Source organism: Dasypus novemcinctus, chromosome 5 (assembly GCF_030445035.2).
Source record: "Dasypus novemcinctus isolate mDasNov1 chromosome 5, mDasNov1.1.hap2, whole genome shotgun sequence".
NCBI lineage: Eukaryota > Metazoa > Chordata > Mammalia > Cingulata > Dasypodidae > Dasypus > Dasypus novemcinctus.
Window position 1 is genome coordinate 118,556,792 of NC_080677.1, and position 16,385 is coordinate 118,573,176.

At 45.2% G+C, this 16,385-nt stretch overlaps 1 protein-coding gene across 1 annotated transcript in view; it reads right to left on the bottom strand.

Annotated features, from left to right (window-relative positions):
• The window catches only part of KIAA1549 (KIAA1549 ortholog), a 162,594-nt gene extending 150,311 nt beyond the window's left edge, over nucleotides 1-12,283 (bottom strand). The window contains exons 1-3 of the mRNA XM_058296553.1: nucleotides 12,214-12,283; nucleotides 10,705-11,070; nucleotides 10,362-10,619 (exon numbers count right to left, since the gene is read on the bottom strand). Of these exons, the coding sequence (XP_058152536.1) occupies nucleotides 10,362-10,619; nucleotides 10,705-11,070; nucleotides 12,214-12,283 (694 nt within the window). The remainder of the gene's footprint in view (nucleotides 1-10,361; nucleotides 10,620-10,704; nucleotides 11,071-12,213) is intronic.
• Between the last annotated feature and the right edge of the window lie 4,102 nt (nucleotides 12,284-16,385).

Below are 16,385 nucleotides of genomic sequence, written 5' to 3' on the forward strand. Positions count from 1 at the left end.
AGATGGACGCCCTATCCATTGGGCCAAGTCCGCTTCCCACCTTATTTCTCTTCTTGAACAAGCACAGCACGCCTCCCCTCAAAGCAGCACCAGTTGGCCTTCTGAGGTGCTGGGTCCCACTCTGTTAGCTGCCTGACTGTCACAGCAAATCACATCATCTGGGATTGAAAAGCAGCCTGTCCCTGGGACCTTAACCTCGGAATGGCAAAACTGTCTTCAAAGCACATCACTTCACCTCTCTTGCCAGGATGGTGTTACTGATCTCCTTCAACACTGACATTTTGAATATTCTGTATGCACTGTATCCATTTTTTCATGAGTCCCTACTGCCTAGATCCCCACCTTGACCCCAATGCATAAACTTAATGTTTGAAATACAGGCTTTGGACTCACACCCGAGTAAAATAAAAATCATGGGAAGCCACTGCAGATTTTTCAGCAAGGGAGAAGATGAACTGGAAAAGTAGAGTCCATGTCAGTAATCCAGAGAGAAGATGATGGGAGGCTGAATGAGTACAGCAGCCACAGTGGGGGCAGAGAACAGTGGACAGATTGAAGAGATATTTTGACAGCAACATTGAAAGAACTTGGTGACTGACAGGATATTGGAAATAAGGGTGGGGCAGTGTCAAGGATGGATCTCTGGCATGCATAATGGGCAAACAGTGATGCCTTTCTCTGTGACAGAACCCTGGGAAAGGACAGGGAAGGGGAATAAGATAATGAGTACAGTTTTGGACAAGCTGAGTATGAGGCCACTGTCACATCCAAGTAGTAAGGTCAAGACAAAACAGATGAAAAGATGATCATCTGGAGAAGTCTGGGCTGGAAGAAATGTGAGAAGCATCTTTGTAAAGGTGGACCTTAGAAATATACTCATAGAATGAGCTCAGAGGCAAGGAGGAAGGGAGAGAGGGCCTAAGACAGAGCTCTGGGGAACTCTAATATCCTGATGTCAGCACAGGCTCAACATGTCCAAAACCAAACTTCTCATCTTCAATGTCACCACCCCACCGCCGCAACTTATTTCTGTCAGAGGTACCAACAGCTTGAGCTTACCCCAACTAGAAATTCTGAAGACTTCTTTGCCCTCTCCTCTTCTTCGTATACTATAACCAGCCACTCTGTGTGATGAACTCATTCTTCAACACTCCTCCTGCGCTCATCATTTCTTCTCCGTTTCTGCTGAAACTCCTTTCCTATCTACCACAGCCTTTGGGCCCACTTGACTTAGGTCTTCCCTCCCCCTTCTATTCAGCCTCACACCACTATCACGCTAATCCTGCACACAGTCTCTTCCCAATTCTAAGTAGACTGGTCTCCTCATTGTCCTATAAGCTCTTCCCTTTTTCCAAGCAGGAAAATTCTTCCTGTCTTGAATGTTTTCTCTTTCAACCATCCAATTTGTGACCATCCTCTAAGGCCTGGAACTCTACTTAAGCCTTCTCTGACTCCCCAGCGTTCAGAATTCTCTTTTTCCTTAGAGCCCCTTCTATTACACAGTTTAGCAATTAATTACATATCGCCACAGTGTCTTCAGTTGCTTGATAACAGTTTCCTGTGTATTGGTTCTTCCTCTCCACTGGATTGAAAGCTTCTTGAAGGCAAAAGCAATTCCTATATTTTATATCTTTCATGGAGCAAAGCATGTTGGAGGCTCAGGAAAAGCAAAACTGATTGCCCTAAAATGCAGTTCCCAAACGGATACCTCTTCAGGGACTCCAAACACAATGCCTCACTACTTCACATTTACAACACTAAGCAGAATGCCACTGCTAACTGTGGTCCCTCCACCAACACCCATGTCAAGCTTCTGACCACCTCACGTTTTCACATTTGCCCAGAACCTCAAAGCTAGTTGACACCTCCCACCCTCCTGCACCACCCAACACACAAGGGTTTCCTGACCTCTGCTAGGATAAACTCTCCTCCCCTCACTCTGTACTTCCTCCCTTGCTCTATGTTCCACTGTGGAATTCTCACCCAGCTTTTCCCACCATGGGAAAATGTCCTCTACAACTTCCGTATATTCTCAGCCTCTGAACTCAACTCTCCCTCTGACTTTTCAAAATGCAGCTCTCATCTAAGAAACTGAGATAGAAGCTCCTGTAACAATCAAGGATTGTTCATTCTTCCATGCTGCAGACAGCAAAGGGCCTAGTGTCTAAGCAGGTTTTGTTTTAAATCTCAACAGCCACTTCAAAGCCATTGCTTTCCCTGCTTTCAGGCAAAACCCCTACTTTCTTTGAAAAAGGTACAGACTCTCCCTTCCTCTATCATCCATAGTCCTCCTGGTCACTTCCCTTCATTTTCTGAGGATTTGGTACCTGGCTCACAGTCCTCCTCTCTTCCTCATTTCTGCCATCATCACCAGCAAATTCAACATCCACAGAGATTATTCACCCAAAAGCCTTCATCCACATTCTAATTCAACTGACCCCTACAGCTACACCCTGCCTTCATCATTCCCCAAGACAAAACCCAGAGATGACCCACTTCTGAAACCTTAAGCACAACACACTAATCCCTTGAGTTTTCTCTCCTCCAAATAGAGCTGTTCTGGATCTAATCCAGCCTAGCTTTCTCCCACTGCTTCACTTCCTTCCTCACCCAATCTAGTTCCCACAGTGCATCATTCAGATCATTCTCTTGCCAGGAGCCTCAATTTCCCTTGGCTCTTCACCACACCTACCTGTGATTCCCCAACCTTGACTCAAGCTAATCACCCCCTTTCCCCTCCCACACTCAGACTGTCAAATGTTACAGGTAAAATCACACAAGCATATATACTGGCACCAGGACACATTTCTCCCATCACCTTACTTAAGAGTGCATTCCAAACATTCCACCAGTGCCCTTGGATTCCTTCTCTGATAGCTATCATTTTCCTGATTTTCTTTAGTCCTCGTCCACGTTTCCCTTTAGCTCTTTTTTTTTTTAAGATTTTATTTTTTATTTATTTCTCTTCCCTTCCTGCCCCCCCGCCCCCAGTTGTCTGCTCTCTGTGTCCATTCACTGTATGTGCTTTTGTGACCACTTCTATCCTTATCAGCAGCACTGGGATTGCATGATTCTTGCTGTGTCAGCTCTCCGTGTGTGCGGCGCCATTCCTGGGCAGGCTGCACTTTCTTTCGCGCTGGGCAGCTCTCCTCACGGGGGCGCACTCCTTGCACGTGGGGCTCCCCTACGCAGGGGACACCCCTGCATGGCACAACACTCCTTGCGCATATCAGCACTGAACGTGGGCCAGCTCCACACAGGTCAAGGAGGCCTGGGGTTTGAACCGCGGACCTTCCATGTGGTAGGCAGCACCCTATCCATTGGGCCAAGTCTGCTTCCCTCCCTTTAGCTCTTTGAGCATATTTAGGACTATTTTTCAAAAATCTTAGCCTGGAATATCCCAGGTCTGGTCTTCCTCACTGAAGGTTTCTAAAGCTTTGTCCTTTCCAAGGGTCACTGCTTCCTGTTTTTTTGTGTGTGTTGTAATCTTTTGTTGAAATCAAGGTATTCTGAGGCTTTTCATGTGTTAACACTGGAATTTAGACTCTGAGGCTCTGTTCTTTAAGTTTGTGTCTAGCTAGTGTTATCCCAGAGCTTTTGTGGAATTCCAGGAACTTAAAAGAAAACACCTTTCCTAGGCTTTTTAGATTGACTTGTAGGAGTGCTCTCCTTCAGTGTTTATCCATACAATGAGATTAGAGAACAGCTCCAGGCCAAAGCATAGGGGTTTCCCAGGGTCAGTGTATGTGTCTTGTCTTGGGTAAGTGCTTGTGGCCCTCTGAATGTGCCCTCTTCCCTAGAAAACTGGATACACAAGCACCGCACTGTGTATCCTGTAGCCAGTAACCCCTTGCCCCAGGTAGCCACTTTGCTGCTTTCCCACAGCTGTGAAGGAGAGCTCTGCAAGCTGCTGCTACACACAGGGCAAGTTCTAAGATGGTGAATCCCTCAGGCTATCACCAGAAAGACTGGGCCAGTCATACATGCTTTCAGTATGGGCTTGAGAGTTACTATGCTCACTCTGGAAGTGGGATCAGAGAGCCACACTGGGAGCATGGGCCAGCTCCCTGCCAAGCTGTTGGGGGGGAGAAGGGCAGCCAGCCAAGACACTGTGAGATCCTATCACTTTTAAGCAGGCTTTGTCTTGATTTGGCACTTGCCCCATATTGCGGTCCTTTCACTGTTTTCTAGAGCTGTAAGATGTTTCTGCCAGCTCTTGCTGATTGTTCAAAGTTTCCACAGGTGCCTGAGAGAACCTGACACATCTCACTCCACCGTCTTGGTTGGGGCAGCCATGAGTGTGGGCGCTTAACAAGTCCCCTGGGGATTCTGCTCAGGAGGCCCTCACACTACACTATGAGAAACAGTTTATATAACAGCACTGCACATGGCAGATCACTCTCCTATTCATAAACTCTCTCCTCCTCCCCTGGCTTTCCCAAACACTGTTGTGTCATGATAGTCAATTTCCTTTGTGGGCTTCTCTTTCTCTTCCATTTCCTTTATTGTTAGGCTCCTCTGCTTCTGCCCTTGGCCTTCTCTTCCCTCCAACCTGCTCTCCCTCAGCAGTACCCTCCAGGCCTGGGACTTCAACTACTATCAGAGGCATCAATTTAACTAACTCTTCTTATTATGCCAAATCCAGGACAGCTTGATGAATGAATAAATGCATGCATGACAGCCCAGTTAACAGCAGGTGGGAGATGAGCACAACCAATCAGAAGGGACACAGTCCTAAAGCCCTGAGGCTTCTGCTAGGCTGAGCCTTGACCCTTCAGTTGCGGGTCCTTGTGGAGGTGGGGGGAGGGTCCTAGGGGAAGAGTCCTGAGGGAGAACAGGGAGGCCTAGGGCCCTTGGGCAGGTAGGCAGGCTGCTTAGTGTAGCGGGTATTTACCAACTGGTGTGGTATTTCAGTATTTTCAACAACCAGACAAAAGTCATTAATAAATGAACGTGTTATGTATTATAACAGACCTAGAGAACCATTCTGTTCTGAAACTGCCTGGTCAGTGGGAGAAGGGTTTTGCATACTATTCCCATAGATTCAGTCCCAAAGGCTGATGTATCTATCTTAAGGACTCTGAAGATCTGGATTAGCTCCAGGGTCAAATTGGGATGCCTCAGACTCTAGTACTTACTCCCAGAAGTCTGTAACAGGAAGGATTACCTTAGTTTAGTGCTTCTCAAACTTGGTGTGTGCAAAGTCATCCAGGGAGCTCGTTAAAATGCAGGTTCTGATTCAGAAGGCATGGGGTGGGACCTGAGATTCTGCATTTCTAACAAGCTACTAAGTGCTGGTGATGCTGTGTGTCAGCAGACCACACTTGAGCAGCAGGGTTAGAGTTTCGCAAATGAGAAGAAGTAATATCTGAAGCTATATGCCATAGCACTAGGGGCCCTAGCATTAGCAAAGGAGATGGAAAAAAAAGAAAAGACTAAAATAAAAAAACAAGGGAAAGCAAAGTGTATGTCTTGGGAGCAATGATGTAAAAGGGAAGATCAGAGAGGGGGGTTAAAAAAAGAAATGACTTCAGTAATAAGAGTGAAATGCCTTCACCAGGTCACTGGCCTACAACAGCTACACAGCAACAGATAGCCACACTTACCAATATCCAATAGAAACAAAGCAGTTGCTGTCTACAACAAGTACATTCCAAGGCAACCATGATGCAGACCTGAAATGTAAGCGCTAAAAGGGAATTTAGGGATCATGTAATCTAACCCCCTTCTTACACTGATGAGGAAACCAAGTAATCCACAATCACCAAGTAAATTATCAGCAGAAATGAAGAGACCCAGGCTTTCTAACTCATGGTTCACTGCACTTTCCAACAAATCATGTTGCCTAAGTACATGAAAGAGAGATGTCATTGTGTGCTCCAGATGAAAGGTGGGTGGTCACAACTTGAAAACAAATTAGATCAGTTAGAACAGCTTCTTCCTATCTGGCAAAATCAACCTAGTGTAATTATAATTACAGTAATTAGCTGCCTCTATCACCCAAGGCACTGATAGAAAACCTGTGCCTCCCAGGTCCCTAGTGACTTTTTAACAGCTCCCTGGCTGGGTTTTGTTTTCAGGATTAAGTGAGGCACTTCCTGACAAGGACTGCAGCAGCTGCTCCCTAATGGCCTGGAGTAAAAATTTAACATCAAGTCCTCTAGGCTCTTCTTACTCCCAACCCTAAGAAAACCAAGCAAACAAAATGTTACAACAACAAAATGTTTCAATGTCATGATTTTAAATCAATTGGCCTAACAGAAACCATAATTGAAAGACATTAAGTGGTATTTCCCAAAAATACTATTAGTTCCCAATTACTGGATTTACAGTATCTGGACCAGTGGTTCCAAAGTTTAAAGTGCTTAAAAGTCAACACGAACTTGTTAAAAATGAAGATTCCCAGGCACCACCACCAGAGATTGTGATTATGAGGACAAGGGTAAGTAAGCCCCAGAAATCTAAACTCTTAACAAGCACCATCACCACCACCCCAAGTGATTTTGATGCAGGAGGTTTAGGGACCACACTTTCAAAACACTTACCTAAGTCTTTACGTATAGGCTACTAAATCACTCACAAAGTATAACAAAAATTCACTTCAAAATGGCCAGTAATAAAATAACATGTTAAGATAAAAATTTAAATTGCCATAGCATAACTACAATTTAAAAGCTATGAAAAGAAAAATAAAACCAGTTTTATAATCAAAATAACCCAAAACTCCTCAATCTCAAAATTATACAAAATGTAAAAGAAAATACACTGGAAGAGGGAAAATTCATCAAATGCAAAAAAAAAAAAAGATTGCTATCCTTAATAAATAAAGTAATAGTTTAAAAATTTATACCACAATAGATAAAAGGGCAAAATAAGAGAAAATTCACAGAAAAAAATAAAAATCTAAAATAAAAATGAAAAATTAAACTTGAAAGTAAGCAAAAATGCAAATTAAAAAATATAAACTTGTTAACAAGGATTTTTAAAAATAATATTCAATGTTAATGCAGGTGAGTGAATTAAGCAACATTATAAACTACAAGAGTTTATTTCAGCATTACAGCTCTCAAGCTGATTCATTCAACCATTTCCTCAGCATCTACTAGGCACATAGCACTCTGAATAAAACACAAATAGATTCAGTCTGGTGGGCCTTACATTTTAATTACATTCTACTTCTCCTTCTAGAAATGTATATTAACACACACACAAAGAAATACAGACAAAGTCTTATCTCTATAGATATAAATCTCAACATAATTGTAACAGCAAAAACCTGGAAAAATAAGAGGATGAATAAATTAGAATGGAAAATCATGTTTTCAAAGACTAATGAACAGAGGAATGCTGAAGTGAAAAAGCACATAATTTGATCCTCATTTTAATTTTACTTAATGTTAACAACAAAAAGACAACGATTTACAGTGTTTTCCATAGGTTAGAGGACTATGAGATTATGGGTGACTTTTTTTTTCTGTACCTTTCAGTAATAATCAAATTCTCTATTCTCTACAATATATTACTTTCACAAACACTATTATTTTAACAGAGACATCCCTGAATAAGGTAAACCGATGAGGCACAATTTTTTCTTTTGTTATTGTGAATGTTGTATGTCCTAAAAGCACCACATTCAGAAGCAAGTCCAGAGTATTACAAGTTGTTTCCACAGCAGTGAACTGTCAAGACCAAACTTGTAAATGTAAAAAAGAGGGACAGGAGCATGTTCAAGATGCTGAATGGAATAGAAATAGACAAGAAATCAATAAAATGTATAAATGTATCTAAAGACTGAAATAAGGGGGCAAATTGGAAGGTGGGTTTCGCTTAACAAACATTAAAGAGAAAGAGAAACCTGCTGGAGAAGAGAGATTTCAGGCAGTAACAGAAGGAGTTGTGGCCTAACTAGTAAATCTAAAAAAGCATTAAGAAGCACCCTTTTCTGACTAACACTGCTCTTTAGAAAGAGAATCACCTAGCAAGGTTCTGCAAAGGACATCTGCCAAGCGCAGGGAACCCGCTCTGCTACTGAAAACAGAACACTCAGATCTGGGAGCAAGAGAGGCCCGATGGTAGAGAGAGGAGTTAGGGACCAAACAACTGAACTCAACCTCTCCCTAGGATCAACAACCAATTATTATCCCCAGATAGCCTACAAGTGGCCTAGCTGCAGTAAGAAGCTGTTTTCCACCATTACTGTCCTTCACAGCCTTCAAGAAGTAGATCAGAAGGCACCTTTACGAATTCTTGCCTGAAAAACCCCGGCCTAGCAGGTTACTAGCTACCTTTCAAGGGTCTGCCCTTGCTTATACTTTTTGTTTCCATCTGGCTGTGTCCTCTGTTTGTCTCCCAGTTACACTGTTGATCCTTGCCGACAGGGAGCCATGCCTTCTACTTCTTTAATTTCTATTCTATTACCCAGCCTGGAACCAGCTGTGCACACTAGAGGAGCACAATACACAAATTCGTGAAAGGGTTAGAGTCTCTGCTCCCATGATGTTTGTAGTGAGCGGTACAGGCAAAATGGGAAAGGACTTATAAAGAAGAGAACACTATGGAGGGATAGAACAAACAGCTCCACTATTTATTATACTTTTATCAAAATAATTACTTACATTCTTTAAAACATCTGTAGTATATCCAGATAGTCACAAAACATGAAAAAGCAATAAGAGTATAGTGTTTAAGTGCAAAGAGTTTGGAGCCAAACCAAATCTGGTGGGAAAACAAACTCCTGGAGCCTTAGTTTCCTCTCTGCAAAATGGGGATAACAACAGCTAAATCACAGAGTGATTGGCTCATGTATATAAAATGCACCACCTGGCACCCAGGAAGCACTCAATTAATGGAAACTGCCTGCTGAGCCCAGGATCTCATCTCCTGTGGACACACAGGGCTGGAACACACAATGAGCAGGACTGAGACATGAGGTGCCAGGCTAGGCAAAGCTGTTTGCAGTATTTGTACACTGCCTAAAGGAGGCCTATTTTGTCAACCCCAGGTCTGGTCTGGCTCCCAGGGCAGGGCTCCATGTAGCTATGGGGAATTCTTATGGAAGCGCTGGGTGTGTGTATGTCCATGGGTCAAGAGCAATGGGAGAACAGTAAAGTGATGACTATGCACCAACTAGCCTGTGACCCTGAGCAAGTCACTTCTCTGCATCGGTTTCCTCTTTAGGAAGGGGTGGCTGCAGTTTATGTCTCTGCAGTCCCTTCCCATGCTTCTGTTGTACCATCCTCTATGTGGCACTGGTTATAATTCTGAAAGAGCAACCCAAGGGACACCTTCAAATGTATTCCATTTCCTTTCAAAGCCACTTGGCAGTCCTTTGGCCTAGCTCCCATGAGAAGGCAAGACGTTTGAGTGGCTTCCATTGCTTTCTGGCTTTTGTTCTGTGTGCAGTTGCTCTCCACCCACAGCTGGCCATTCCACTTTTCCTTTTCTCCCTCCAAAGTGGTCAAGTGTGTGTGCTGGGGCAATCACTGGCTTGCAGCATGTCAGCTCAGAGATGGTTTCCAGACCAGTGGACAGCCTGTGTTTATGCTCAGGGTGGTCGAATCAGCATTTTGGAGAAGCAGTATAAAGTAAATCACTTCCCCAACAACAAAACCCACCCACATGCTTCTTTATAAATCATGCCTCTTAATTCCATGCTGATGAACAGTCAGTAAATTGCACCTATTATAAAAACAACCCTTACTCCTTTCATGCCCTGACACTTAAGAATCACAATATTTTCACACTCCATTGTACTAATAATGCCTTTGCAGAAATAATACAAATAGCTATTTCCCTGGAAAGATGTATGGCCAGGGCTCTTTCCAAGAGATTTTCTTTGAATGTTCTTTGTGTCCTGATGCACTGGGGGACACCGCCAGCCTGCCTGCATCTGGGGGATGCACTAGCTACTCAGGGTAACGCAATTCTGTTTTAAAGCACACATTGAATGCACCCGTTCACCCCGAACAATAAAGTACTCCAAAACATTTGCTATGTCACATTCATATTGTCATGCACGAATACAATTTCAGTGCCTATATTTTATAGGAAAAAAAAGGCACATTTCTGAGGAGAAGCCACCAGTCCGGCCTCTGGCTCCACGGATAGCAAGAGGATAGCTTTGCAGACCTTCAGCAAGATTGGCCAGAATCAGCTCTCTTTTTCATTTTATTTATTTATTTTCTCCCTGCCTTTATTTGCTGGGCCCAAGAAGGGAAACGCATCTCAAGAAAGGAGGGCGAGGGAGCCGAGGAGAATAAAAGAGGATGGGCGGGGAAAACCAGGATTTTGAAAATAACAGCAATAAAGGAAGGCAGGGTCGCGGCCGCATCCGGCGGGGTGGGGGTCCCGGAGGGGCTTACCTGGGGCGCACGAGGCTGGCCGGGCCAGCAGCAACAGCCAGAGGCCGGGAAGCAGCAGCCCCGGGCGGCGGCGGGCGAGGCGGGCGGAAGGCCGGCGGCTGCACGGCCCCGGGACCAGCGCGACCCCGGCGCGGGTCTTCCCTTCCATGGCCGCGCCTCGGCGTCGGCGCCGCGCCCCGGCGCTCCCGGCCGGCGCCCGGGCCCGGCCTCGCGGCTCCGCGTTCTCAGGCTGGGGAGGGGCGGCCGCTGCGGCTGCGGCTGGGACGGGACGCGGCGCACCGGCGCGGAGGGAGGCCGGCGAGGCGGGGGCGGGCCGGGGGCCGGAACCGCGGACAGGGCCCACCAGCCGCACGCCGGCCTCGCCGCTCCGCCCCCTCGGAGACTCCCAGCCGCTCCCCGGCAACGCGCGGGCCCGGGCGCGAGGAGGCGAGCACCCCCTCCCGGCCGGCCGGGCGCCTGCCTCCGGGATAGCCCAGGCGGGGCGGCCGGGAGACCCGCGCGCCGGGGCTGCGCGCGCGAGCTCGGCTCAGCCCGGGTCGGGCGACGGCGGCGGAGCCGGTCCGCGCCCTGCCCCCCAGGATCCGCCCCCCGGGAGGGGGCACGGGGGAATGGATGCGGGAGGCCTGGGCCGGGCCGGGGTCCAGCGCCGCCCTGACCCCGCACCTTCCCCGGGGTGCGGCCGCGCTGGTGGTCCCGGGGCGCCCGGAACCTGGCCGGCGAGGCAGGAGGGAGGGCGGCGATCAGGGAGCTGAGCTGAGAAACGTGGAAGCCCGGAGAGCAGCGGGCCTCCCGCCCCTAGTCTCCCGCCCGGCTTCGCTCTGTGGGTTCTGCGCCGGGCAGCAGGCTGTCTGGGGTGCCTGCGTTTGTAAGACAGGCTTCGGGGCTGCAGAGGGTACAGAGACGAGGAAAAGTCGGGCTCGGTGTCCAAGAGCCCTCAGTCCAGTAAAGGGGCTGAGAAAAGCGAGCACACAGTTCTTTCCATCCTTTCTCACTTCAAGAGGCTCAGCCTCCTCTCCGGGTCCTGGTGAAACCACCGGGCGCTCTGGGCCTGAGGAGCGGGCAAGACCCCGCACGCAGTGGTTGTTGAGAAGGCGTCGGCGGAAGCCAACTGAAGCGGAGGTGGAGAGAACCCCGCAATCCAGGCGCTTGTGAGGGAGAGCAGCGCTTTCGGGTGGTGGAGAGAAATGCCAGATGATTAGTGTTTGAAAAATTAGAAAACCCTGGGGAAATTAAGAAAGTGGAGAGAAGGGCGTTAACGTTTGTCTCATACCTACTGTGTGCCAGGCATTTGACTAGTTGCTTTGACTGTTTTTAGTCCCCTAAAGAAAGCCTTGGTTTAAAGGTCCTGGAACGTGGAATTGGCTGTTGTGTAGTTACGGCATCCTTGGAGTGCTTGCACCAGGTAGGGTCTTAAAGGTGTGGGTTGGGGACACTGTCTTCTTGTCCAGAAAACTAGGCAGATAGTGGAAAATGTGACTCATTTACATTGACACTGGTTGTGCAATCCTGTTTTCCTGCTAGGTGAGCTAAAGAAGGGGCTGCCCAATCTTGCAGTTCCAGACCCTCTAGTCTTCTTGCCCAAGGTAAGATTATTGGAGAATCAATAATAGTTCTTCTTCAGAATTAAGACTGAGACATCCCGACTGTAAATACCTCTAGCGTCTAGAAAAATAATTAAGAATTACAGTTAAAGGGAGTTTTTTGATGTTTCTTTTTTTTTGTACTTTATTATCCCCATTCCAACCCTATTCCCACCCTAAACAGTCCTTGTCATTAGCATTTCCCTTGGATAATCAGAGCACTTTTCATAACTTGTCTCCAGCTCTTACACAAGTTCGGGTGGAAACATCACCTATGGGGCATTTCTGGTCCCTAGATGTCATGGCCCTGTATCTGGAGCCTCCTATTCCTTCTAAACTCATTGTGTAAACAACTCATTTGGCCATAAACTGCCGCCTTGGGGGTGATTCTTGAATTGCCTTGCCCTGTTGCTATTAGTTATCTTTTATGAATTTATGCTTTGCCTCCCCAACCAAATTAATATGAAGTCCGAAGATGGTGTCCTCCTGCTTAGGATTTCCCATAGCACCAGTGTTGTGAAAGCAGAGAGGTTCAGTGATCATGTACGGAAGGCCAGGACTCAATAATATTCTCTGGAAGGAAAATTTATCAATGAACAGCCGGCTCGGAAACTCCTGTTCAAAAACCTAAGCCCCAAAAGGTTCTTTGCGTTTCTTTTATACAGAGGATGTAGGAGTGGGGAGTCAAACGGTGGTGTTTACATGCAAACAGAGTTTTTGTTAGTTTCTTAGAGTTTCACGTGTTTTATCTGAGTATCAGATAGGTCTTGAATTAACACATACTCTCTAGGTAAGCCTGAATTAACATATATCTTCCACATTCCAGGTAAGTTTGAATTAACATATTTAATTTACACACACAGCCCAGGTTATTTATGAAGAAACACCCCCCCACACACAGCCCATATCACCAGTAAACCCTCATAATATGTCGATTTGTAAGAGTGTCCACTACTCTAGTAAAGAGGTTCCACCTTTCAGATTTAGCCCCAGCCTCCAATAAACTCCCATCTATTCTAGAACTCAGAAAGTCAGTGAAAGGAGTCTTCTGCTCCATTCTCAGCCAACTCAGGAAATGGAATGTTTACCCAGTCAATGAGAAAGTTTTGACATCAGAAATAAAAATCATAACTTAGAGATATAGAAATGACTCACAGCCACCAACTCTCTAAGGAAAGTGAGATCCCTAGGACCCCATAGTCTCTCAGCTCTAAAGGCATAAAACTAAATATTATCTTTGTTAGGATTTAGAGCAACTTACCTTAGTGTCTAGGAAAATATCTCCCAGGTCTCTGACAGGCCAGCTGATTAGTTGTGTGACTCTAAAATCCAGAGGGACTGAGTGGTGTGAAGTAGGTGTATGCATGTGTACATGTGTATATACTTACCCCACATATATAAAATACACCCCTGTGCCTCTGAGAAGAGACTAAAGACAAGGCCTTAGGGCATTCAAACCAAATTATGCAACAAATGAATGGAGCAAACACTTCTAAATACCTACTACAGATCTGTTAGTACTTTAGGGGGATATAAAAGAAGATAAAAGAATCAATTGGGTTTTCCCCCCTCCCCCTCCCCTTTCCCCTTCCATTCTTCCTCTGCAATTGCTTATATCCTTTTGTGGTAGTGTGAGGGAAATAAGCACTCTTAAATTCTACTAGTAGGAGTATAAACTAGTAAAGACTTTTTAGAGGATAATTTGGCCTTCTCTATCAAAATGTAAAATCACTTGGCCCAGAAAATCTACTTCAAAATGCATATATATTTTTCTCTTTTTTACTTTGTTTCAACATCTGGTTTAAATTTTGCCAGGTAAATTCCATTAGGAAATTCTGTTAGGTAAAATTCACCCTTTAAAAATTATATAGTTCAGTGAGTTTTGGCAAATGTGTGAAGTCCTGTAACCCCCAATGCATTCAAGATATAGACCATATCCATTGCCCTAAAAAGTTCCCTTGTGCCCACTTAGTCTATCTCCTACCCCTGTCCTCAGTGGCTGACAACCACTGATCTTTCTGTTCCTAGAGTTTTGCCTTTTCCCAAATGTAATATAAATGGAATCATATACTAGGTGCTTTTTGTGTCTAGTTTCTTTCACTTTAGCATAATGCCTTTGAGATGCATCCTGGTTAGTGCATATATTTGTGATTCATTTTCTATTGCTGAGCAGTATTTCACTGTATGGATGTACCACATTTTGTTAATCCATCCACTAATTGCAGGGCATTTGGGTTTCTAGTTTGGGGATATAATGAATATAACTGCTATAAACAGTTGTGCATGAGTCTTTATATAGAAAAATGCTATCATTTCTTTTGGGTAAATACCTAGATGTATGTTTAACTTTATGAGAAACAGCCTAACTATTTTCCAGAGTGGCTGCTCCATTTTACATTCCCACCAGCAATGTATGAGTGATGCATTTCTCCACATCCTCACCAGCATTTAGTGTTGTAACTATATTTTATTTTGGTCATTCTGAAAGGTGTGTTGTGATAGTTTACTGTGTATCTTATTGTGGTTTTAATTTCCCTAATGGCTAATGATGTTGAATACCTCTTAATGTGCTTATTTGTCACCTGTATATCCTTTTTGGTAAAATATATGTTCATGTCTTTTGCCCATTTTCCTATCAGATTTTTGTATTCTTACTCTTGAGTTTGTAGAGGCCATTATATATTCTAAATACAAGTACTTTGTCAGATATGTATCTTGCAGATATCTTCTCCTAGTCTGTAGCTTATCTTTTCATTAACATAGCAGCATCTTCCAAATAGTAGAAGTTTTTTAAAATTTTTATTATGTCAGATTTTTAACTTTCTTCTTTTTGGTTCATATGTTTTATGTCCTATCTAAAAAATCCTTACCTCACCCAAGGACACAGATATTTTCTCCTATGTTTCCTTCCAGGAATTTTATAGTTTTGGTTCTTATATTTAGGTCTCTGATCCATTTGAGTTAATTTTTATATACTATATGATGTGAGGGTTGAGGTTAATTTTTTTTGCAGATGGTTGTCCAATGTTCTAGCACCACTCATTGAAAAGACTATTCTTTCTCCATTGAATTGACCTGATATTTTCCAAAAATCAATTGACCATATATGTATGGGGTGATTTCTGGACTTTAAACTTTGTTCCATAAAGAATCCCTATACTACATGAGGGGAAAGAATCAAGATAGTATACAGTGCAATCCTATTCATGAAAAAAAAAGTGTGATTTTAAATACATTTTTTAAATTGCTCAGGGGCCCAACCCTCTCATCCCAGAGAAGAAACACAGAGCAAGAGTGGACACTGACGAGGAAGGGGAAGACTGTGAGCCTCTCCTCTCTGAGAGACAGGCCTCTCCGGGCCTGGCAGGCGGCCAAGGCAGAAGCCCTCAGGCCACCTGTGGGAAAGGCCAGGTTTTCCCGTCCCAAAACGGCGGAGGTGACGGCCATGGGAGTCAGCACGTCTGTGACCATTGGCGTGGGAGAGACCTGCAGGGCAACGCCGGCCCTAGGTAGGCCCCCGCTTGACGAGGCCGCGGGGACTTTGGTTGGCGAGGAAGCCCCCTCTTCCGAGGGGACCGACCGGGGCAGCCTGGCCCAACGCAGACTCTTGGCCTGGACCAGGTGAGCCCTCGCTCTCGGATGGAGAGAGGGTACAGGGAGTAATGCTAATGCAAGCAGTTGTAAGGATGAGCCTGGGGCTTGGGAAGTAAGGAACAGATATGGAAATCATTCGCACTGATTTATTAGCTAAGGACTTGAGAGTAAATGACTGTGTCTAGAAAGAGAGACCGAAAGAAAAGAGGCCTGAGGACAGGGCCTCAAGAAAGACCTTCATAGTTAAATTTAGAATTATCTTGTAACCCAGCATCCCCATCCCACTATTAGGTATATATCCCAAAGAAATGGAAGCAGAGACTCAAATAAATACTTATACACCTATGTTCATAGAGGAATTATGCACAATTGCCAAAAGATGGAAACAACCCAAGTGACCATCAACTGATAAATGGATAAACAAAATGTGGTATAGTCATTCAATGGGATATTATTTAGCCATAAAAAGGAATGAAATTCTTTTTTTTTAAATATTTATTTTTATTTATTTATTTTCCCTGCCCCCCCCCACTCCCCCCCGGTTGTCTGTTCTCTTGTCCATTCACTGTGTGTTCTTCTTCTGTGTCCACTTGTATTCTCAGTGGTACTGGGAATCTGTGTCTCTTTTTGTTGCATCATCTTGCTGCATCAGCTCTCTCTGTGCAGCACCACTTCTGGGCGGGCTGTGCTTTTTTTTCCCGCGCAGGGCGCACTTCTTGCGCATGGGGCTCCCCTACGCAGGGGACACCCCTGTGTGGCACGGCACTCCCTACATGCGGCAGCACCGCACATGGGTCAGCTCACCACACAGGCTGGGAGGCCCTGGGTTTGAACCCTGGACCTCCCATAT